At 44.0% G+C, this 24019-nt stretch overlaps 1 protein-coding gene across 1 annotated transcript in view; it reads left to right on the forward strand.

Annotated features, from left to right (window-relative positions):
* The window catches only part of NDUFB2 (NADH:ubiquinone oxidoreductase subunit B2), a 115203-nt gene that overhangs the window by 43487 nt on the left and 47697 nt on the right, over positions 1–24019 (forward strand). Inside the window, exon 2 of the mRNA XM_044088484.1 lies at positions 645–789. Coding sequence (XP_043944419.1) covers positions 645–789 — 145 coding nt within the window. The remainder of the gene's footprint in view (positions 1–644; positions 790–24019) is intronic.

The following is a 24019-nucleotide window of genomic DNA, read 5'->3' on the forward strand; positions in this document are numbered from 1 at the left end:
TTTTTTTTAAGGTGGACACTATGGGTTTTTGTCTTGAGGTATGTCTGAGGCATATATGGAATCTCCTGCTTCTGTACCAAATGGAATGCATCATACCATGGTTGGGGGAGGGGGCTCTGTGACAAAACATTTTGTCTGGACTCTTACCAGTAACTTTCCATAATCCTAAATGGCAGTACCAGCTACATATAATAAGTTTGTGTTATAGGTGAGTCAGGTGTGCCATTTTAATTCTGAGAGCAGATGAATGTCAATTTTATTATTGATTTGTTAATTTTATAATGAGAATATGCATTATAACATCCACTTTTTTGTGTTCACAGAACCAAGCAGATTACAAAACAAAAAGATGGGATTATGCTTTGTTTTGGGTCTGTTCGTTCAGGCTCATAAGAGATTAGAAGCAAAAAAAAAGTATAAAAATAATTATGTCCTGACCAATTAACAGTGCTCCTTGGAATTCACAAAGTACAGAACCTTAGTGTGAAATTCCCAGATTTTACTGCCATATATGTGCTGTGATAAAAAATTAAAACTGTTGGCATTTACTACATTTCCATTATACTTCTGGCACTGCTGTTGTGTGAAGTTTGTACAGAATTATATTTTATTTATCAAGTTAAGTATGTACCATTTTGTTTCAGTGCTGGGAGCGATTCTCATGTAGGTCCAAGTTACCGACAGATGCCATGCGTTGCCAAGAAGCCAATATTCCAGGCTGAGCTTCTTAGTGGTTTCATGTGGTTTTGGATATTGTGGCATTTCTGGCACACACCTGAAGCTGTATTTGTAAGTAGTATCAGCACAATCATTTCATTGCTTTTCTTAATTTCCTGACATGAAAATAATTGGTGGATATGGTGCAAAAACCCAACACCTTCTGTTTCACTCTGATTGCAGTTATCTGCGCAATTTGTTTAATGTTCCTTGGAGTAATGTCTGAGTAAAATACATTTCTTTAACCTGTTTGTAGCCCATTTGGTACAAGCCGCTGTTTTACAGGGGCAAACCAGGATCACGGTGTGGTTAAGTGACTTGTTCAGAGTTGTATGATAGACGAAGGGAAACTAAAGAAATCCAATCTGGGAGTACAGGAGGCTGCATACTAGCTTCTTTTAACCGTAATCCTCTTCCACAGTCTGCTGTTGATATGCATCTCAAAAAAGAGAAGTAATTTGGACTTGTTCACTACAGTCATAAATCCATAAGTATAATATTTGACAATGACTTCCATGTATAAGATGGGTAGTGGCACTTCCCCCTTTATTTTTTATTTATTATTAGATGCTTGGCATTTGCTTTATATCAAAACATCTTAACATGTGCTTGAGTACAAAAAGCGGTGACTCGAGATGCGCATTACCCAAGCTTCTATTTAAAATTATAGAACTGGTTTATGTGTTTAGAAAATGGTGGTTCTATTACAGATTTGCATCTTATAGTTGATTGAAGTTGCATAGATGTTGTTGAGCTTGCCATTTATTAATGTAACTTGTCCTTAACCCCTCGTCTAAAATGAAAATCTATTATGAGAAAAAAAAGTAGTTTGTAAAATCCAGCATCCTTAGTGACAGTTATGGTTGGTACTAGAGTGAAGCACCATCCATTAACAAAGCCACTGCAATATCAGCTGTACTTTAAAATAAGCTACATATGGTATATGGATAAAATAAGCTACATATGGTATATGGATAAGATTGCTGAGCAAATCCCCATACAGTTCTCTAAACTTTGAAATATTCTTTTATGTAGTTGACAGCAAAGGATTTTTAAAACTATGCTTGTGTTTTGTGCATGTTTAAACTGTAGCAGAGCGTGGCAGTCCTACATGATATACCAAAAACAGTGTCAAGCTAAGCAAAAAAAAAAAGACCCCTTCTCATGCGTTATGAGTGGTACTCCTCTTCAGCCAGGCACTAACATAAGAGACTTGGGCACTTATGTGGACAGTTTTTTTTTCACTTGATCAGGTTTTCAACACTGTCAGGAAGTCCTCTGTGGATTAGTTAATTTCCATGGGATTATTCTCCAAATGCAAAGAAACCATCCTCTTCTGCAGTACTCTTCTCTCATCAGTCCCATAGTTGAATATAGTGACTTGTTTTTTGGTATGTATGCATTCAAGCATATTACTCAACTGGAAAAGCCTCGGATTTCTAACCAAGAAAATTAAGACTTAAATGCTTCAGCTATCTCTGTAGATTAGTTTGACTCTTGTATTCAGTACACCTCTAACTGGCCCCAGGGTGAACTGTGTCCTTGTTTTCAAACCGCTGAAAGAGGCAGTTCTATTTGACCTCCATTTCCCCCACAAAATCAGTGGCTCTACAAATGCTATTACTAGAGCTCTAAATCTACATAAACAAACCGAACTCACTGGAGGGATAGTTTCCTAACAACATATTCCAGGCTATGGAATAAGTTAAAACTACAGGTCTAACAAAGGAATATTCATCTGCTTTTAAGGCTAGTCTTGGTTATTGGATGGGTAGACACAGATTAATACCAGTATTTATCCTATACGTCCCTACTCTGTTTTGGTGGCGAGCGCTATTACGTGCTTAAAAAGACTGGCAAGAATTTTTTTTTTTAACATTTCTTTTAAGAGTGTATATGTAATGGCCATCTCATGGTGCCTATAATTGCCTAGTATTCATATATTCTTCCAGTTTACCTTTACATGTTTGAAAGTCAAATGGTCATACATGCACATCCGTGAACCAGATATGAGAATTCCATAACGCTGAATTCCCGACATGTTGTAAAATCGATTTTTGACATTTCCAAATGCACCACCGCTGAAACGAGTGCTACCATGGGTCAAAAAGGGGGTGACATTTTGTAATTTTATGCTTCAGTTTTCACGATTTTGGAATTTTGCGGTTTACGTTTTGCGGCATCGGGTTCGAAGATACATTTCTATCAAGCCCATTTTAAAACTTAAAGCCATTACAGTATAAACTATATACATATTTTATTTACATGTTTTTACAATGTTTTAGTTATTTGTCACTATAGTATAACACTGTTGGTAGATTGTGCCTTAAGTTAACTTTGTGTATAAGTTATTAGTACATATGTCTTACATGGTATAGCATTGTTTGGGCACTAAATACAGTTTTTAACAGGTATACAGCTTTAATTTTATGGACATGTGATCAAACAGGTGTATTTAAACTGAAAATTTCTGAGTTTTCATTGTCTGAAGAAGTTGCACCCTGCAACGAAAACGTGTTGTACTTGTTGGATTCACCAGCGTTAACTAGCGTCATTAAAGAAGTTTTATTCAACATCTTGCCACTTGGTCTTTGGATATCTATTGGCTATACTCCTGAAGCTGTGTCAGGACTTTGTTCGTTGTTTTTCAGCTTTTCCTCCTTTGGCTTGGCTTGTGTATTTATGGAGGACACAGGGGAGACTACAAATGCCGATATCCAAACTTCTGCATTCCGCTCTGAGGTGGGCGAAATACGCAAGTTATCAGGCCAACTCAGTGAACTTATCGATATCTTAGTTCCCTTGGGGAAGGGACTACAAAGAATGCTTATACAACCTGTCACCTCATGTGCTCCGGACGGCCAAGAAGGGATGGTACACATGCCTCAAAGACAAGGAAGTACCACTTCAAATGCGGTTCCCGGAAGTTCTTTTAACACCGCCGACTTTCACCAAACACCTAGGATTTTACAAATCAATGCAGCTACCGGGTCGGGACCGCAAAGAGAAGCGGAGTTTCTAAATTTGCCTATTTCATCCTTTCAAGAATGGTATAAGGAAATTCCAGCACTGAATACACCGCGGAGCCCGCATTCAGCGAATGCTAGGACTTTAACCTTCCAGGATTCCATGAAGGCATTAGAATCCAGCCTCTATAGGTACCGTAGACTGCATTTAGATAATCAATACTTAAAAGAATGTGTTAATAAACGTATGGTACCTAAGGGGCTTAGGGTTCACAAGTTTCCTAACAATGTGGTGAAGGACACTGAATTTTACCATGAACTTATTACTGCATTTGATGTTTGTGGGTTAGCTATTGTTGAGGCTATTATCAAAAACAATGAAAAGGAGATTTTTTTGCTTGACCAGGAGATTTCCAAATATAATGAAGCAGTTACTACTGATCTCCTATTTCAAGCTTGTGAAAGTAAAAATCAATATTACAAATTAAGACAGGATATAGACAGTAAATGTGACATTATTATAAAGAGGAAATGTAGAAAGTTGCAAAGGGATATAAAAGAATACAGTGAGGGCAATCAATATCCTATGCCACCAGCCTCCCAACCCCACCACTTTAATCATCAAAGAACTGCCTCCTATCCTGAACAATTATCTAATGAACAGGAACAGGGTTCGGTTAGGGTAGATGAATGGGCAGCTGACCCACTACCAAGGAGGTCAGAAAGGATTCGTAATCAAAGAAGAGGCCCCCAGTCTTTTTTGGACCCAAGTCCCCTTTACAAGGGGAACACGAGGAATTACCCCAACAGACATTAGGGGACAACACACAGGTCAATCCCGGTCAGTCCCCCTCTCGGGGGGAATATACAGTATTACATGATGAAACATTAGGAGAAAATATACAGGTAATCTCAGGTATTACTGTACTTTCCAATAGTGCCACCCACGACTTTGAAAATTCCACCGTCATATGTAAATCAGGCGGCTACTCCATTTACAACTATAGTCACCTGGAGATTACGGAAACTTTTTTCCAACTCTTCACCAAGGGCTTAAAATATGTCCCCAGTTGTTACAGTGATACCACCCAAGCTATTATTGACCTAAAACTTTTCATCAGGAAGTTGAACTTAGAAAATCTTATGGGTCATGCAGATTACATCAGGGATGATACTCCACACAGGAACAGTATTTTCAATCCACCACTGCATCCGCAATTGAAAAATTTGGAAATGAGAATTGAGCAAAGAATACGGAACCAAGGTAGACAAAAATATGCATCTAATTTGTCCATGCCCGAGAGACAGCTTTTGGAATCTTTAAAACAGGATTCTACCATTAGAGTCATGGAACCAGACAAGGGAGGGGGCATGATAGTTATGGACCAGGTTCTATATGAAGGAAAAATGCTCCATATTCTTAACAACACCAATAGATATACCATCATTTCTCTAAATGAGATCAATATAGGTCATCAGAAAATAGACCTTACTATCAGACAGTTGTTAGATTTAGGAGCGATTGATCAGGACACCTATAACTTCTTAAATAATGTGGAACCTAAAATACCTTCCATTTTCGGAGTTCCGAAGGTCCACAAAAATTTACTAGACCCTCCCTTACGACCCATAGTAGCGGCTAAGGGTTCAAAAACATCTGCTATTTCCAAATTCTTGGATTACAAATTCAAGAAATTATGGCCTAAATCTACTCACCTTCTAAAAGATTCCTGGGAATTTCTAAAGCGGATAACCCCAGAGCTTATGGCATCTAATCTTATATTTCTTACCATCGACGTAGTGGACCTGTTTTCTGTAATCCCACATACAATAGGCCTAGAGTGGTTGGACGAAGCTATTTCACTTTGTCCTAAAGCAGAACCTCGGGACAACTTTTTGATCACGAGTTTAATGAAATTAGTACTCAACCACAATTTCATATACTTTGGAGGAGAGTTTTACAAACAAATCTCCGGTGTGGCCATGGGTGCTAACTGTGCACCGACCTATGCAGACATCATACTTTCTATCTGGGAGAGGAAATTTGTATTGAACAGCATTTTTAAACAACATTGGACAGCTTATTTCAGGTTCCTGGACGACATTTGTATCTTTTGGACAGGTACTCATAGTGATATCCAGGAGTTTATGGAATACTTAGCGTCCACAACAAATTTCCTCAGTTTTACCCATCAAATTTATGATGACCAAGTAGATTATTTGGATGTACTGCTTAGTAAGATACCACCGAGGGGCTTTAAATCTAAAGTATTTAGAAAGCCCACTTACTCCAACAGTTACATCCATTTTAACAGCCTGCACCCGTTACACCAGAAAAGAAGTATTGTAAAGGGGCAATACGTCAGAATTTCACGTATGACGTCAGAGGACGATGATTTCCTCATGGAATGTCAGAAACTGATGTCTATGTTTCAGGAGAGGGGGTACCCAGTTTGGTTCATCAGTCCTATTCAAGAAGAAGTCATCTCAGGCAGAAAGGACAGGTTTGCCCCAGTGTTAGGGGCAGGTACTTTATCATCGTCACAAGATAGGGACATACAAACCAATGTATTTGAACATGCCTTTATTACATCATACAGTAATAATTCCAATGATATCAGGAACATTATTGTACAGGAATGGGAAACATTCAAGGCATTTACAGACCTACCGAATTTGCAAGGAAAGGAAATCAAAACTGTTTTCAGTAGGGGAAGAAATATTAAGAGTTTGTTAGAGCAAGCCCCTCGTCAGAACAAAACATCACGTACACGTAAGGGGACATATAAATGTGGTACTTGCTCTCAATGCACATACATTATACAAGACGAACAAGTGACGATCACAGCCTTGAACAAAATCATCAAAGCCAGGGAATACTTCAATTGTAATAGTCGAGGATTAGTATATCTTGCTATTTGTACAGAATGCCCATCATATTATGTGGGCAAAACTGAGCGTACACTTAGACGTAGGATATACGAACATATGTATGATGTACAGAAAGCCAATACCAACAATGCTTTGTACAAACACACATTGACATGTCCTACAGCCAGATATAGATTCTTTGTGTTGGAAAGTATAGTTATGAATCCTAGGGGGGGTCCATGGCAGGCTAGGTTAGAACAAAAGGAGACTTACTGGCAAATTTTCCTGCAATCAAATAAAAAACCGGGCTTAAATGACTACATTTCTATCAAGCCCATTTTAAAACTTAAAGCCATTACAGTATAAACTATATACATATTTTATTTACATGTTTTTACAATGTTTTAGTTATTTGTCACTATAGTATAACACTGTTGGTAGATTGTGCCTTAAGTTAACTTTGTGTATAAGTTATTAGTACATATGTCTTACATGGTATAGCATTGTTTGGGCACTAAATACAGTTTTTAACAGGTATACAGCTTTAATTTTATGGACATGTGATCAAACAGGTGTATTTAAACTGAAAATTTCTGAGTTTTCATTGTCTGAAGAAGTTGCACCCTGCAACGAAAACGTGTTGTACTTGTTGGATTCACCAGCGTTAACTAGCGTCATTAAAGAAGTTTTATTCAACATCTTGCCACTTGGTCTTTGGATATCTATTGGCTATACTCCTGAAGCTGTGTCAGGACTTTGTTCGAAGATGTTACCTTCGAACATGTAAAGGTAAACCTATCCTTCCTATGATTTAATGACAAACATGCTCTGTTTAGCTGCAGTTAAGTTTTCATTTTAGACTGCTGCCAAGCCAGCATAGGTGCTGTCTTATGGTTTAAGTTGGCATTACATATTACAAGTTATATGTTTCACAGGCTGACTACTTCAGAAAGCATAAGTTTGACAGTTTACACATGTATACCGCACAACTGACTTGACTTGCTATGCATTTTTATGTGCTGTTTCATCAAAGATGTGGTTAAATTGTTTTGAGGCACCCAGTTATAACCCCATTAGAGGGCAGCTGCACTGGAAACACATTTCTTCTTAGAATATTTTTCTTACAAGATGATACCTACACTTCACAAGTAATTGAGGCACAAGAATAGCTAATGTTACATTGTCCCATCTCGCCTTTGTTCTTGCTGGTTTGGTTCGGAGCCAATCTTCTGCTCCGACTTGGCCGATTTATACAATAGCTAAAGAGCTTTTACTGGCTGGAGGCTACCCCTTATCCCAACATGCCTAGCAGCAGCTACCCAGATCTCGTTTGCCACTTGCAGCGTTGAGATTGCTCCATACTGGCCCAGGCCAAGTACTTTACGTTTTTTCTAGTTCTTGCTAAGTTTTGGTAAATTTACTGGTTGTATTGAATTCAGAGTGTGTATATTTCCTCTAGCCTAATTACCTTTTTTCTCTGCTCTTTGTGGTGTTTTTGGACGTCGTTTTCTTCAGGCCTGCTTTCCCCTTAGAGCCCATTTAGGTTAGAGGGTTTTCCTTCCCCCACCTCTCTTTTGGGATTGCCTTCCTTCCTAAAAAAAACCACAAGGGAAAAACTTATTTTTTTTTTTTTAATCAGCCTGTTTGCACCTACTTGTAGTAGGCTGTGAGTGATGGTTTTCTGTTTTCTCTGTGGAAACTTTCTTTCCCTGATTAGTGCTAATTATGTCTAAAGAGTCTAAACACCCTCTGGGTTTACAAAATGCGACTTGTGTTGCCAGAAAATGTCCCTTATGGACGGGCACACTACTTGCATTTACTGTCTAGGGGCTGTTCACCTGCAGGACTCTTGCTTGATCTGTCATGCTTTCAGTTAAGGTCCTGCAGGAAAGAAAAAAACAAGCTTATTTTACGTGGTCTCCTGAAGAACCCTCAAGATGCCTCGTCTCAGGGTCTTCAGCCAGCCAAAGTGTCTTGAGAAACTCTCCAAGCCATCTGTTTCGAGCTTGGAACAGACAAAAATTTACTGGGAAGCCTTCAGCTCTGTCAGCCACCAGGATTGGCTCCGACAAAGCCAAGTCTCCGGCGGCTCCATCTTGTGTCCTCTGAGCCAATCCGGATCCATAAGAGATCATGGTCTCCCTCTTTGGAGCCTGTACACTCCGCAATCTCTGCTGCAACCTGGAGCGGGCAGTCACCGGTCCTCTTCATACTCATCTCGGTCCTCCAAATTTTCAGATCACGATGTGGAGAGTGGTCAACAAGCTCAGGTCACAGGCACTTGCTAAATTACTCGAGTCCAGCCCATAAGGATTTGGCTCCTTTGGCCCTCCCAGCTTCTCTGTCGATTCCGACTCTCTTGGGCTTCGGGCCGGAGTGCACTTTAATCATCAAAGTAAAAAGGGGCTAAAACAGTGAGGGCAATCAATATCCTATGCCACCAGCCTCCCAACCCCCACCACTTTAATCATCAAAGAACTGCCTCCTATCACGAACAATTATCTAATGAACAGGAACAGGGTTAGGGTAGATGAATGGGCAGCTGACCCACTACCAAAGGAGATAGAAAGGATTAAGTAATCAAGAAAAGAGGCCCCAATCTTTTTTGGACCCAAGTCCCTTTACAAAGGGAACAATTACCCCAACAGACATTAGGGGACTAACCGCACAGGTCAATCGGTCAGTCCCTAGGAGATATACAGTGATACATGATGAAACATTAGGAGAAAATATACAGGTAATCTCAGGTATTACTGTACTTTCCAATAATTGCCACCCGACTTTGAAAATTCCACCGTCATATGTAAATCGAAGCGGCTACTCCATTACAACTATAGTCACCTGGAATTCACGGAAACTTTTCCAACTCTTCACCAAGGGCTTAAAATATGTCCCCAGTTGTTACAGTGATACCACCCAAGCTATTATTGACCCACAAACTTTCATCAGGAAGTTGAACTTCAAATCTTATGGGTCATGCAGATTACATCGGGGTTGATACTCCACACAGGAACAGTATTTTCAATCCACCCTACATCCATATTCCAAGAAAATTTGAAATGAGAATTGAACTGAAATCTGCGAATTCCAAGGTAGACAAAAATATGCATGTCTTGTTGGCCATGCCCACAGGGCAACTTTGGAATCTTCTGCGTAGTTCTACATTTAGAGTCATGGAACCAGACTGAGGAGGAGGGCATGATAGTTATGGACCAGGTTCTATATGAAGGAAAAATATGCATAGGCTCTTAACAGCACATAATAGATGATATGCCATCATTTCTCTAAATGAGATCAATGGGTCATCAGAAAATAGACCTTACTATCAGACAGTTATTAGATTTGGGCGATTGATCAGGGCACCTACTTCTTCTTAAATGATGTGGGTCCTAAAGTACGCTGTTTTAGTTCGAAGGTCCACAAAATTTACTAGACCCTCCCTTACGACCCATAGTAGCTGACTAAGGGTTCAAAGCATCTGCTATTTCCAAATTCTTGGATTACAAATTCAGAAATTGTAAGCCTCAAATCTCTCACCTTCTAAAAGATTCATAAGAATTTCTAAAGCCGGATAACCCAGAGCTTGTAGTAATCATTTCCTTACTATCGGCGTAGTGGTCTGTTTCTGTAATCCCTTACAATAGGCCACAAGTGGTTGAATGAAACTATTTACTTTTGTCTAAAAGCAGAACACTCAGGACAACTTGCGATCCACGAGTTTAAGCCAAATTAATTACTCAACCACCATACTTTGGGAAAGGGTTTACAAACAAATCTCGGTGTGGCCATCAGGTGCTAACTGTGCACCGACCTATACGGGCATCATACTTTCTGGGAGGAGGAAATTTGTATTGAACAGCACTTTAAGCAACATTGGACAGCTTATTTCGGGTTCTGGGCGACATTTGTATCTTTTTTTGGACAGGTACTCATAGTGATATCAGGAGGTTCGCCATGGGATACTTAAAGCCGTCCACAACAAATTTCCTCAGTTTTACCCATCAAATTTCCTTTGATGAGCCAAGTAAGATTATCTGGATGTAGGTAAGATACCACGAGGGGCTTTGGAAATCTAGAAGTATTTAAAACCCACTTACTCCAACAGTTACATCCCATTTTAACAGCCTGCACCCGTTACACCAGAAAAGAAGTATTGTAAAGGGGCTTAATCGTCCAGAATTTCCGTATGGCGTCAGAGGGCCGATGATTTCCTCAATGGAATGTCAGAAACTGATGTCTCTATGTTTCAAGGAGAGGGGAGTACCCAGTTTGGTTCATCAGTCCTATTCAAAGGAAAGAGTCATGTCTCAGGCAGAAAAGGACAGAGTTTGCCCCAGATGTTAGGGGCAGGTACTTTTATCATAAGTCACCAGAAGATAGGGACATACAAACCAATGTATTTGAACATGCAGCTTTATTACATCATACAGTAATAATTCCAATGATATCAGAACATTATTGTACAGGAATGGGAAACATTCAAGGCATTTACAGACCTACCCGGTGCAAGGAAGGAAAATCAAGCGCTGTTTTCAGTAGGGAAGAAATATTAAGAGTTTGCAATTTCAGAGCCAAGAGCCCTCGTCAAGGAACCGAAACCACATCGCATACCACCGCGTAAAGGGGACATATAAGAAATCAATGAGTACTTTGCTCTCGAAATGCACATACATTTAATACCAAAAGACGAACAAGTGGCGATATCACAGCCTTGAACAAAATCCATCAAGAGCCAGAGGAGATAAAAGCTTCAGATTGTAATAGAAATTAGAGGGATTGAAAGTATAATCTTGCCCAACTATTTGTACAGAATGCCCAAAATCCATATTAATAATGTAGGCCGAAACCCCAAAGGCGATACACCGCTTAGAGGCTGATAGGATATCAGGAACATAATGTATGAGTGTACAGAAGAAATAAATAGCTCAAACAAGTAGCTTTGTACCAAACCCCACCCACATTGACATAATCCCTTACAGGCCCGTCATATAGATTCTTTGTGTTTGGAAAGTATAGAGATTCTTAATGTGAATCCTAGGGGGGGTCCGCTAGGCAGGCCTGGAGGGTTAGAACAAAAGGAAAGGACTTACACAAGGCAGGAATTTTCCTGCCAAATCGAAATAAAAAAGCCGGGCTTAAATGAAGCTGCACAGTTTCTATCAAGCCCATTTTAAAACTTAAAGCCATTCACAAAATTATAGAAACTATGCATACATAATTTTATTTACATGTTTTACTAATGTTTTAGTTAATTTGTCCACTATAAAGTATAACACTGTCAATTTGAGTAGAGGTGTGCAGCTTAAGTTAACTTTAGTGTATAAAGTTATTAAAGTACATATCATCTTACATGGTATAGCAATTGTTTGGAAGGGCACTAAATGCACAGTTTTAACAAGGTATACAAGCTTTAATTCCACTATGGACATGTGCCAGTCCGAAACAGGTGTATTTAAAGCTAGAAAATTTCTAGAGTTTTTCATTGTCCACAGAAGAAGTTGCACCTCTGCGAAAGCAGTAATTAGCATGCTTAATTGGATTCCACCATGCGTTAACTAAAGCGTCCATTAAAGAAGTTTTAATTCAGCATCTTGCCACTTGGTCTTTGGATATCTATTGGCTATACTCCTGAAGCTGTGTCAGGACTTTGTTCGAAGATGTTACCTTCGAACATGTAAAGGTAAACCTATCCTTCCTATGATTTAATGACAAACATGCTCTGTTTAGCTGCAGTTAAGTTTTCATTTTAGACTGCTGCCAAGCCAGCATAGGTGCTGTCTTATGGTTTAAGTTGGCATTACATATTACAAGTTATATGTTTCACAGGCTGACTACTTCAGAAAGCATAAGTTTGACAGTTTACACATGTATACCGCACAACTGACTTGACTTGCTATGCATTTTTATGTGCTGTTTTCATCAAAGATGTGGTTAAATTGTTTTGAGGCACCCCAGTTATAACCCCATTAGAGGGCAGCTGCACTGGAAACACATTTCTTCTTAGAATATTTTTTCTTACAAGATGATACCTACACTTCACAAGTAATTGAGGCACAAGAATAGCTAATGTTACATTGTCCCATCTCGCCTTTGTTCTTGCTGGTTTGGTTCGGAGCCAATCTTCTGCTCCGACTTGGCCTATTTATACAATAGCTAAAGAGCTTTTACTGGCTGGAGGCTACCCCTTATCCCAACATGCCTAGCAGCAGCTACCCAGATCTCGTTTGCCACTTGCAGCGTTGAGATTGCTCCATACTGGCCCAGGCCAAGTACTTTACGTTTTTTCTAGTTCTTGCTAAGTTTTGGTAAATTTACTGGTTGTATTGAATTCAGAGTGTGTATATTTCCTCTAGCCTAATTACCTTTTTTCTCTGCTCTTTGTGGTGTTTTTGGACGTCGTTTTCTTCAGGCCTGCTTTCCCCTTAGAGCCCATTTAGGTTAGAGGGTTTTTCCCTTTCCCCACCTCTCTTTTGGGATTGCCCCTTCCTTCCTAAAAAAAAAAAACCACAAAGGGGAAAAACTTATTTTTTTTTTTTTAATCAGCCTGTTTGCACCTACTTGTAGTAGGCTGTGAGTGATGGTTTTCTGTTTTCTCTGTGGAAACTTTCTTTCCCTGATTAGTGCTAATTATGTCTAAAGAGTCTAAACACCCTCTGGGTTTACAAAATGCGACTTGTGTTGCCAGAAAATGTCCCTTATGGACGGGCACACTACTTGCATTTACTGTCTAGGGGCTGTTCACCTGCAGGACTCTTGCTTGATCTGTCATGCTTTCAGTTAAGGTCCTGCAGGAAAGAAAAAACAAGCTTATTTTACGTGGTCTCCTGAAGAACCCTCAAGATGCCTCGTCTCAGGGTCTTCAGCCAGCCAAAGTGTCTTGAGAAACTCTCCAAGCCATCTGTTTCGAGCTTGGAACAGACAAAAATTTACTGGGAAGCCTTCAGCTCTGTCAGCCACCAGGATTGGCTCCGACAAAGCCAAGTCTCCGGCGGCTCCATCTTGTGTCCTCTGAGCCAATCCGGATCCATAAGAGATCATGGTTTCCCTCTTTGGAGCCTGTACACTCCGCAATCTCTGCTGCAACCTGGAGCGGGCAGTCACCGGTCCTCTTCATACTCATCTCGGTCCTCCAAATTTTCAGATCACGATGTGGAGAGAGTGGTCAACAAGCTCAGGTCACAGGCACTTGCTAAATTACTCGAGTCCAGCCCATAAGGATTTGGCTCCTTTGGCCCTCCCAGCTTCTCTGTCGATTCTGACTCTCTTGAGCTCGGAGCCGGAGTGCATGGAGGTCGTGTTGGTGGAACCCATCGGCTCCGGTTTCTTCTCCCTTATCGGTACCGACAACTGCTCCAATCTCTACTGCTCCAATCTCCTCAATGTCACAGTCCATCGAGGGGTCTGGGCTCCGAAGCGCTCTCACCTGCTCCAAGGGGGGGAAGTGGCATTGGACCCTTGTCTGACCCCGCTTTCCCTCTCGGAGCTTTGGCGCAGGTGAGCTCTGCTCCTACATTGGCCTCTGATAGCTTCATTCCTGGTTCGAAGGAGATCTTGGGGCTCTTCGGAGGTGCCTTTGACTTGGGACCGTGGCGCCTTCGAGGTGATGAGTGTGCAGTCTCCTGAGACTGCTCCATCCTCTGCTCCCATTGGCTTCTCCCTTGGTGCCTGTGCTGGCCTGTTTCCCTCTTCCTCCTGCCAACCGTGGGGAACCTGTGCCCCATGATGCCCCCTGGGTGACACCACTTCTTCTGAAACCTCCTCCAAGCATTCGGAGGAGGTCCCTCGGAAGAGGAAGCATCTAGACTCCCCTGAGTTTATCACTATGGATATGGACCTGGATGAGTCGGAAGGGTCCCCATGATCCCCTTCTGAGGATGTCTACTTTTCAGACATCTTGGAAATCCTTAGAGGGGTGGCTGGAAGTCCCTAGCCCCTTCTGAGGACATGTCTGTATACCTGGACGCATTTCGTTCCCGACCCTCCACCTCTTGGGTGTGTCCGCCTTTCGATCCACTTTTTGTATTGAGTTGAAAGGTGTGGAGCACTCCAGAGACCATGGAACCTGTTCAGAGGAGACCCAACAAATTTATTAAAGATCCAGAAGATAAGCCTTTCCTCTCCAAGGGGCGCACCATGGCGGTGGCAGCAGCTACCAAGAAGGAACTTGTGGAAACTTCATCTGTCCATCCGCCTAACTGTCTCATACAATGGACAGTTAATCATTTATCTGCAACCTGTGAGTATTTCCAAATACATCCATATCCTATCCGAGCCGGCAACTTTTTCCATGCATCTGCTCCAAGCTCCTCCCTTTACCTCACATCTCCTACCTTCCCTCCGATCTCGTTTGCCTCCATGCATAAGCTGGGTATAGTAAGTTTTCTTGTACTTTTAGTGAGCGTGTGTGGTCGTTAGTTTAACTCTTTCCTCCCCTTCGTTGTTCGTCTTTTTCTGTGTAAAAAAAAATAAAAAGTTAGTAAGGTAGTATAGTAGGCCTACCTGACCTGTGTGTGTGTTTGTGTGTGTGTGTGTGGTAGTTTTGGCTTAAATTTTGGCTGAGTGGGTTTTTTTAGTTTGGCTGAGCAGCCAAAACCTACTTTTAAAAAATGCAGTGTGTGGCCACAAGCTTTCACTGGCTGATGGCCACAGTGTATTTGTCTGGGTGTCCCCCATCTTTCTTTGCCATGTAGTGTGTGTGTGGGGTTCAACCCTAGGGCCCTAAAAGAAAGGAAGGCAAAGCTGGTAGCCAAGGGCCTTCTACCAGTTTCTCCATTAGACACTGCGACCTCGGCTCTTCCAGTAGCTGATCAACCCCCCCAGGCTGGGACTCAACCCTCCCACTAAGCCTGTTGAAGTAGGGACTAAAGGAAAAGTGAAGAAAGACAAGGGAGGGGATAGGCACCGCAAGTGGTCTCCAGAGTGGGAGCTCTTCCCTAGCCCACCTTCCAAAGTGACTGGGACCTCCACTCCCTGAGGTTCTCCCTGGAGCCGACGGAGCCCTTGGACCCGAGACCTTCATCGAGGTTGTCACACCGACAAGCCAGATCAAGTCTGTCGCCTCCTCATGCTCTGCCCAGTCTGTCAGTTAGATATGGACAGGATGATTAGGTTCATTTGGACCCAAATCCAAATGGGAGTCTTGCCAGGCCCCTCTCCAGCCGGAGAGGGCACCTCCATGTCCTTCATCCAATTTTTTCTTCCCCAATCAGACTTGCGGTTTCAGGGTTTATGGATCTGAGGAGCTGGGGGTTCTGTGCCGATGGTTCCTCCAAACCTTGATGCCGGCGATTACCTAGTTCCTTGGATCAGACCTGTTCAGATCGGAGCAACTCTCTGGGCAGAGAATGGGGAGTCTCCGAGGGAATGGAGTTAATCTTCGGCTCCAACATTGTCTAATCAGAGATGTTCATAGCCTAGTATGAACCTATGAACCTATCTGCCCGAGGGCATTTACAAGCCTAGCCCATAGTTTTGTGGCTTACGCCACCCCTTTAGTATGGGGAACTATACCCATTATTTTGCTGTGCCTCTGTTGAGCAGTGACACTGAGGTAATCCCTGGGGTATATCTGCGATCTCCCATCCATTGGTCAAGATTTCTCTTGAACAAGGCCAGCGAGGTGCTCTGCCTCACATATACCGGGATTTTATTCCACAGCATAGGGAGTCTTTGGGTGATGAATCTATCCCTCCAGCACGCCCTATTAATAGCCGTGTCGAGGTTTAAGTCTCCCGCCCTTGTGGCTCTGACTGATCTAGATTTTTTGAGGTGAAGCATATTCATCAAATCTGGGTTTGACATGGCCTTGTATGTTAGGCAAAGGTCACCTCTGAGCAGTGTTACTGAATAGAGCTGGAGTTCTTTCAGTCGGGCAGCATAGGACAGATGTTTGAGACCCTTTATCCTTTTGGTGAGGAACTTTTGTGGCCTCTCCAGCTGCTGCAAGTGTCTGGTCAGATACATTCAATGGGGCATTGTACTCAATCATTGGTCTGATGAGTGATGAGTATAGGGAGACTATGACCTCCCTTGATCTAGATGAGAATCCCTTCATGATAAGGTGGGCAATGTAGAAGGTCTTCCTAACTACTTTAGCTACATGGGTGTCGAATGACAGACTACTATCAACCTGGGTCCCCAGGTCCCTGATAACTTCTTCTGTACTCAGTGGATTGCCACCTATTTGGTAGCTAGGGGTAACCTTGTTTTTCCCGAAGGGTATGACTATGCATTTTTTGGCATTTAACTTTAGGCCATGGCTCTGGCACCAGTTATCCGTTTCTGTGAGACCCTTCTGAAGGATATCTGTGTCAGATGTGTTTTCTACTATGGCGCCCAGTTTGCAGTCATCTGAACCCCGGCTACCTCAGCCCTGATCCTCACGGCGGAGCCGGGGAGAGCTTCCTCCTTGTTGGTTGCTAAGGAGGTGCGCTCCATCGCCATTTGATGTGGTGGAGAGGGATCTCTCCCAAGGATCAAGACCCCAGCCTATTTCCTTGGACTCCGGCCAGGCTCCCGTGGACTTGGTCACGACTCCCTATAGCTTGTCCCAGGGACAGCTTGTACTAGAGGATCCCCCCCAGGTGGATCCCATCGTGGAACCCCCTGTGACTCACGAGCCCTCTTCAGAGTCCCACTGAAGAGTCCCCATAAGCACTCATGTAAAAGGAGGCACATGGACTCCCCAGAGTCCCTCACAGAAGATACTGACTTGGATGAAGGTGAGGGTTCCCCCAGGTTACCTCCCAACGATGGCTCCTTTGGAGACCTCATGGAGATCTCAGCCAGAGGGGAGGTTGGTTCATAGGTTCATACTAGGCTATCTGCCCTAGGGCATTTATGAGCTTAGCCAGAATGTGTTTGGCTTTCGCCACCCATTTTAAATTTATTTTGCTATGCCCTTTTTTGAGGTTAGTATACTGTGCCTCTGTCTAACAGTGACACAGAAGTGATACCCGGGGTAAACCTACGATCTCCCAGCCACTCATCAAGATTCCTCTTTAAGAGCGTCATTGAGGGACTCTGCCTAACCTGGACTGGGATTTTATTCCAGAGTGAAGGGAGCCTCTGGGTTATGAATCTGTCCCTCCAGCATGTCCTATTTATTTCAGTGCTGAGGTTAAAGTCTCTTGAGCGCGTAGCTCGATTGGGATTTGGATTTTCTGAGGTGCAGCATGTCCATTAATTCCGGGTTGGACATGGCTTTATACGTCCGGCACAGATCGCCTCTGAACAGGCAGTATGCCACTGAGTAGAGCTGGAGTTTCTTTAACCAGGCAGCATATGGCATCTGTTTGAGCCCTTTGATCCTCTTGGTGAGGTACTTTTGGGGTCTTTCCAGTTGCTACAGGTGTCTGGTAAGGTACATCCCAAAAGGGGCATTGTACTCAATTATGGGCCTGAGGCACAATGACTTCCCCTGATCTAGATGTGAATCCATTCATGATTAGGTGGGCTATATAATGTTTTTCTAACCACGTGGTTGTCAAATGAGAGATTGCTATCAACTTGGGTCCCTAATTACTACTTCTGTACTTAATGGATTACCACCTATGTGGTAATTTGTGGGCACTTTGTTTTTGCCAAAGGGGATGACTATACACTTTTTGGCATTTAGCTTGAGGCCATGGCTCTGGCACCAGTTGTCCGTTTCTATGAGGCCCTTTTGGAGGATGCTTGTGTCGGCTGGAGAGTCTATTATGGCGCCCAGTTTGCAGTCATCTGCAAACTTGTCAGCCACAGTCCTGTGTTGGCCTGTACCTCCGAGAAATATATACCGAACAAGAGAGGTCCCAGGACTGAGCCTTGTGGGACACCACTTGTAACTGGTTTGGAGTCTGACATGGCTCCAGCAATTCTAACCATGTGGGTTCTGTCCTTGAGCCAGTTTGCAATCCATCTAGTGACATAGGGGTTTATATTTAAGCTGGTGAGCTTATCTATAATGCCTGAGTGGGGTATTGTATCGAAGGCTTTTGTGAGGTCCAGGTAGGCTGTGTGGACCACCTTCCCCTCGTCAATGGCCTTGGTGACTGTTTCAAAGAAATCGACCAGGTTTGAGGCAGGATCTGCCCTTAAAGCCAAACTGGGTAGGATCCAGTGTTTGTAGGTCCCAAATATCTTTATTTATGAAGTCCATGATGATCCTTTCCATAGATTTGCAGACCAAGCTAGTCAGGCTTATGAGGCGATGGTTTCCAGGCTCCGTTGAGGCACCACCTTTATGGAGAGGGACCACTGTTGCTGTACGCCACTCTTTGGGCACATATCCTGTAGTAAGGCTGAGATTGAACAGTAGTTTTATGTTTGGGTTTAGCTCTTCTTGGAGTTTATGTAGGACACGGCCCGAGACACCGTCTTGTCCCATTGATGCTGTGTTTTTTGCTTTGGAGAGGGCGGCTCTTACCTGAGCATCTGAGATGTCAGGGGGGCAGCACTCTTCTGGGATAGATATTTGCCCTTTTGGTGGGAGGGGGGGGGGAGAAGTTTGCGCTGAACCTGTCTGCTAGGATGTTGGCAATGTCTGTGGGTTCAGTATATTTTTTTGTCATTTTGGACCAATTCTGAGCATATCTGGGAATTGCCACCCAGGTTCCTAACATAACTAAAGAAAGCCTTGTGATTATCCTTAGTGTCCTGTGCAATTTTTCTCTCTAAGCTGGCCTTAGACAATTTTATGTGTGCCCGTAGTTTTTTGCTAATACTGATCAGTGATGCTTTCCCTTTTTGGGATTTTGCTCTATCATTTAGTAGCTTCCTCCTATTGTATAGTTTGTTTATGGCTGGGGTCCACCAGACAGGACATCTGCCTTTGGAGGATTGGGTCTTGGTTTTATTTGGGATCGCATGATCCATGCATTCCTGAAGGTGTTCATAGAATGCGTTTATAAAGGATTCTGCGGTCTAGGCCATATTTTTCACAGGCCCGGGGGCTTTGAAGGATTCCACCTCAGTTTTGAGGAGTGAAATTTGCTTTGGAGAAGTTTTTCACACTGCTTTTCTGGGCAGGGGGTGAGGTCGGGATGTGAATATCCAGTGAGATTAGTTTATGGTCTGATCTTACCAGTGAGGGATGCACTTCTGGTCTGGAGCATAGAGTCCCCATGTTGATCAGGTCCAGTATGTTTTCCCCTCTTGTGGGAGTGATAACAAGTTGTTCCATAGCATTTGAGTTTATAAATTCTAGGAACCTTTGGGCTAGAGTGTTGGGAGCTAGAGTAATCCTCCCAGTCTGTTTGGATAGTTGAAGTCGCCCAATATAATGGTGTTTGGAGAGACCTTCATATTTTCCAGTGTTCTCAGGAAGGCCGAGTGGGGTTCCTGGGTTTGGGAGGGTGGTCTGTAGCAGGCTATAAACTGGAAGGCAGTTTTACCCATTGTTAGTTGCACATGGATAGTCTCTGATGCTTCGTGCTTTGCCACCAACCTGGAGGTGTGGGTATCTTTGAATATCGATACTCCCCCTCCTTTTGTGGTTCGGTCCAAGTTTTGGGGCTGAAAAGCATGGTATGAGGTATAACCTGGTAGTGCTGGGGTGCTCTCGGGAGCCCTGAACCAGGTTTCTGTTACTGCACAGATATCGATGTTCTCCATGCTAAGGAGAGTTTCGAGTGCGTGCATCTTTAGGTTTAGACTTCTGGTGTTGAGTAGCATTACTCTTAGTTTCTTATCCCTTGTGATACCTATGGAGGTGGGTTTGTCTTTTGAGCCTTGCCTAAAAAAGGCACTATGGGGGTAGCAAGAGCCTTTGCCAATATCAGAAAGCCCAGGGGTAACAGGTGCAAGCCATCCCTAGCGAAGCATCGTGGTTTGTCGAACATATCCTCCCAAGCTGACAGGCATTGGATCCCCTTTGAATGACACCAGTACTTAAGCCAATTGTTGAAATTGATCATCTTGTCTTCATATTGTGGCATCATTCTTGGTGAGGGTAAGATGCTACTCAAGGTCAGGGTCATACCAGCCTGGGCTACATGCTCCAGCTCCTTTATGTCTCCATGTAGTCCAGGGAGGTATGTCTCGGGTCATTCACACCAGCATGGACAATGACTGAGTCATATTTGTACTTGCCTTGGAGTGACCTGAGTGCTTGTGTTATGTGGCGGATCCTAGCGCCCGACAGGCTGTTTACCCGTGACCCTCTCCTTGTTCAGCCTGGTGAGCGGGACGTCCGTGTGCCTGACGATAGTCACCTATTACAAGTGTATCAGGTGTGTTTAGTCTTAAGGTCAGCCCCAAAACCCTCTACGGATGAGTCTGTATTCCTGGAGGCCTTTGACACGGGCCCATCTACATCCTGGGTGTCCCCTCCTGCAGATCCCTTAGTGGATCTTATTACCACATGGGCATGGAAGGAGCGTGACACCATGGAGCCAATACCTAAACACCTGGACAGGATCCTCTCCTCCCTCAGACGGGCCTGGTACAAGGGATCCCCGGTGGATGCTATGGTGGTTGCAGCTGCCACCAAGAGGGAACTGGCACAAGAAAGTTCCTCTGTCCACCCTCTGGACAAGGAGTCTAGGGCAGTGGATTGGTTTGGGAAGCGAGATTTTTCAGTGATTTTTTTTTCTATTCAAGCGCTGAATTTGGCACACGTCATATGACTTCAGCGAGACTTGGTCACAAGGTTCAGTGCGTCGCCCCCAGAGCCTTTATTGCCAGAGGACAAGCAATTTATTCTCCAAAAATGTCGAGACTCAAATCTGTATCGAACACATCCATGCGTAGTCTTTCCCATGCCATGGAAGGGGCGGCTGGGAGCAGCGTAGCTATGAGGTGACACGCTTAACTCAGATTGTGTCAATTCGCGGACCCCTTCAAGGTGTTCAAAAATGCTCCATTAGATGGCTTTCCTGTTCAGGAAGACAGTATGTGACCCTCTGGTCCAGAGTGAGAAGGACGGGAAGACTCTGCTGTCAAGAGTCCACTTCTCTAGCCCTCAAAGATCCTTTTCTAGGAATCTTGAGAGGGCAAAAGATGTGGTTCCGAAAATCTGTTTTCCTGGGACTCTCAGGACAACTCGTCCCCTAGAGGCAGAGGGGGACAAGACAGACACTGCTCCAGAGGCAGGGGGGGGGGGCTGAGGAACTTTGGGTCTAGGGAGACTTCCTCTGAAGACCCACGCAGCAGACCTGAGGGGTTGTCTGACTGTCCTACTCTGGAGTTCCAGTCTGGAGAAGATTATCATTGCACCCAATGGCTTGGGAGTCCATTACGGCAGACCATTGGGTGCTTCAAATAATTTCCAGAGGCTACTTCATCCCGTCCGTTGCCCCTCCCGTCCAACCAAAGCACCTCTTGGATGTTCCACCTGCTCAGTGAGGCATCAGTGCAAGAGATTTCAAAGCTGCTTTGCAAACAAGCCATCAGACTGGTCTCCCCAGATCAGTCCGGATTAGGCATTTACTCCAGGTTCTTTAGTGCAAAAAGACAGGGGACCTCAGGCCCGTATTGGACCTGTCAACCCTGAACCTGACTGTAACCAAGCAGAAATTCCAGATGGTCACCCTGCAGTCCATTCTACCTTACCTCAGAGAATGCGACTGGATGTGCTCTATAGACCTCCAGGACACTTACTCCCATATCAAAATTCAGAAGCTCCAGGAGATTCCTTCGCTTCCGGTTGGGAGATGATAATTTCCAGTTCAGAGCCCTACCCTTTGGTCTCGCCACTGCCCCCATGGTGTTCACCAAGGTTATGGCAGTCATAGCGGCTCACCTGAGGCTTCAGGGAATTCAGGTGTTTCATTACCTAGATTGGCTCCTCACTGCTGCCACCAAGCATCTTCTTTGCATGGCCCGAGACTCCTTCCTGCATCTTGCAGACAACCTAGGGATTACCATCAATGTCTAGTCCCTCTTGAACCCGATACAGACCTTGGAATTTATAGGGGCACAGCTGGACACACTACAATTGAAAGTCTTTCTAACTAGAGACAAGGTCCAGAGCCTACAGGCCCATGTATCAGCGATCCTTGGCCCCAGGCTGCCAATGGCGAGTGATGTTCTCCAAGCCCGGCTCCATGGCCGCATCAATCTCAATCCTTCCCTGTGCGTGCCTTCACATGAGGGTGCTTCAGTGGACCCTTGCAGTACAATGGTCTTGGCTAGACCTCCCCATGGACTATTCAATTTGAATCCGCAGAGCCTGCAAGATGTATCTTCTCTGGTGGCTCCAATCACTGGAAATCTTGGCAGGACTACCCTTCATAGCACCCACAGCCCAAGTGACCATGGATGCCTCCCAGCTTGGGTGAGGGGGGCACTATTTGGGGAGGACGGTCCAAGGCACATGGCCCCAGACTGAGACCAGACTGCATACCGGTGTTCTGGAGACGAGAGCAGTGCTTTTAGCGCTGCAAGCCTTTCATGCTGTTCTTCCCCCGGGACGATTGCAGTTCAGTCGGATAACATGTCTGTCTGGTCCATCAACAAATGGGGGGGGGGGGACCAGATCTTGCTCCCTCTCATAGCCTCGCGACAGAGTGTGGGAGTGGGCGATCTCCAGCAGTCTGTTTAAGATTGCAATGCACATCCCGGTATTCTCTAACATTTTAGCGGACAGATTTGAGTTGGGCTATGCTAATACCATACAAGTGGTCTCTGAAACAATCTGTAGTGGAGATCTTCCTTGCGTGGGGTCAGCCTTGCTGCGATCTCTTCGCATCTCCTTCCAACACGAAGTGCAGCGAGTTCTTTGCTCTGATCCCCTCAACCAGGAGACTCCCCAGAGACGCTGTTGTCCATGCTTGGCCTCCCAGGTTACTGTATGATTACCCCCCATTACCTCTCATTCCGAAGTTTCTTCAGAAAGCTTGCCAACTGGATTGCAAAGTGATCCTCATTGCCCCGTTCTGGCCTAGTCAGGTGTGGTTCCCCTTTCTCTGGTCTCATGTTCTAACTACTCCTCGGATTCTGGATCCTTGCCCAGATCTCATCTCTCATCCCTCGGTCATCTGTCTGCTCGATCTGGACGGTCTCAAGCTGACAGTTGGGTTGCTCCAGTTCCCCTGACTGCTAGGACTCCGTCTGTCATCTTCAGTAAAGACTATTCTGGTGGCATCCCATAAAGCTTCCACTAGGAAGATTTATCGCAGCAAATGGAAACTTCTCTATTTGGGTTTCTGAGGAACCTAGATCCCTTTACAGCCCCAGTTCCTGCAGTGTTGGAGTTTTTGGCCAATATTTTCCAACAAGGGGCTAGTTTCCCCACGGTAAAAGTGCAACTGGTGGCCATCTCTAATTTTCATGTCGGCGAAAACATGAATGCTCTGGCCTCTTTGAGACTGTGTAAAGCTTTTCTGAAAGGCACCTTCCTTTTACGCCTTCCGGTTAAGGACTCTGTCCCTCCTTGGGACCTTACCCTAGTTCTGCAGGCATTGGTTGCTCCTTTCTTTGAAACTGCAGCGTCAGTAGATTTGAAATTCTTATCCTGGAAGACCACTTTCCTAGTGGCCATTACT

This window comes from Protopterus annectens, chromosome 11.part0 (assembly GCF_019279795.1).
Source record: "Protopterus annectens isolate FY-2018-M chromosome 11.part0, PAN1.0, whole genome shotgun sequence".
Classification (NCBI taxonomy): domain Eukaryota; kingdom Metazoa; phylum Chordata; order Ceratodontiformes; family Protopteridae; genus Protopterus; species Protopterus annectens.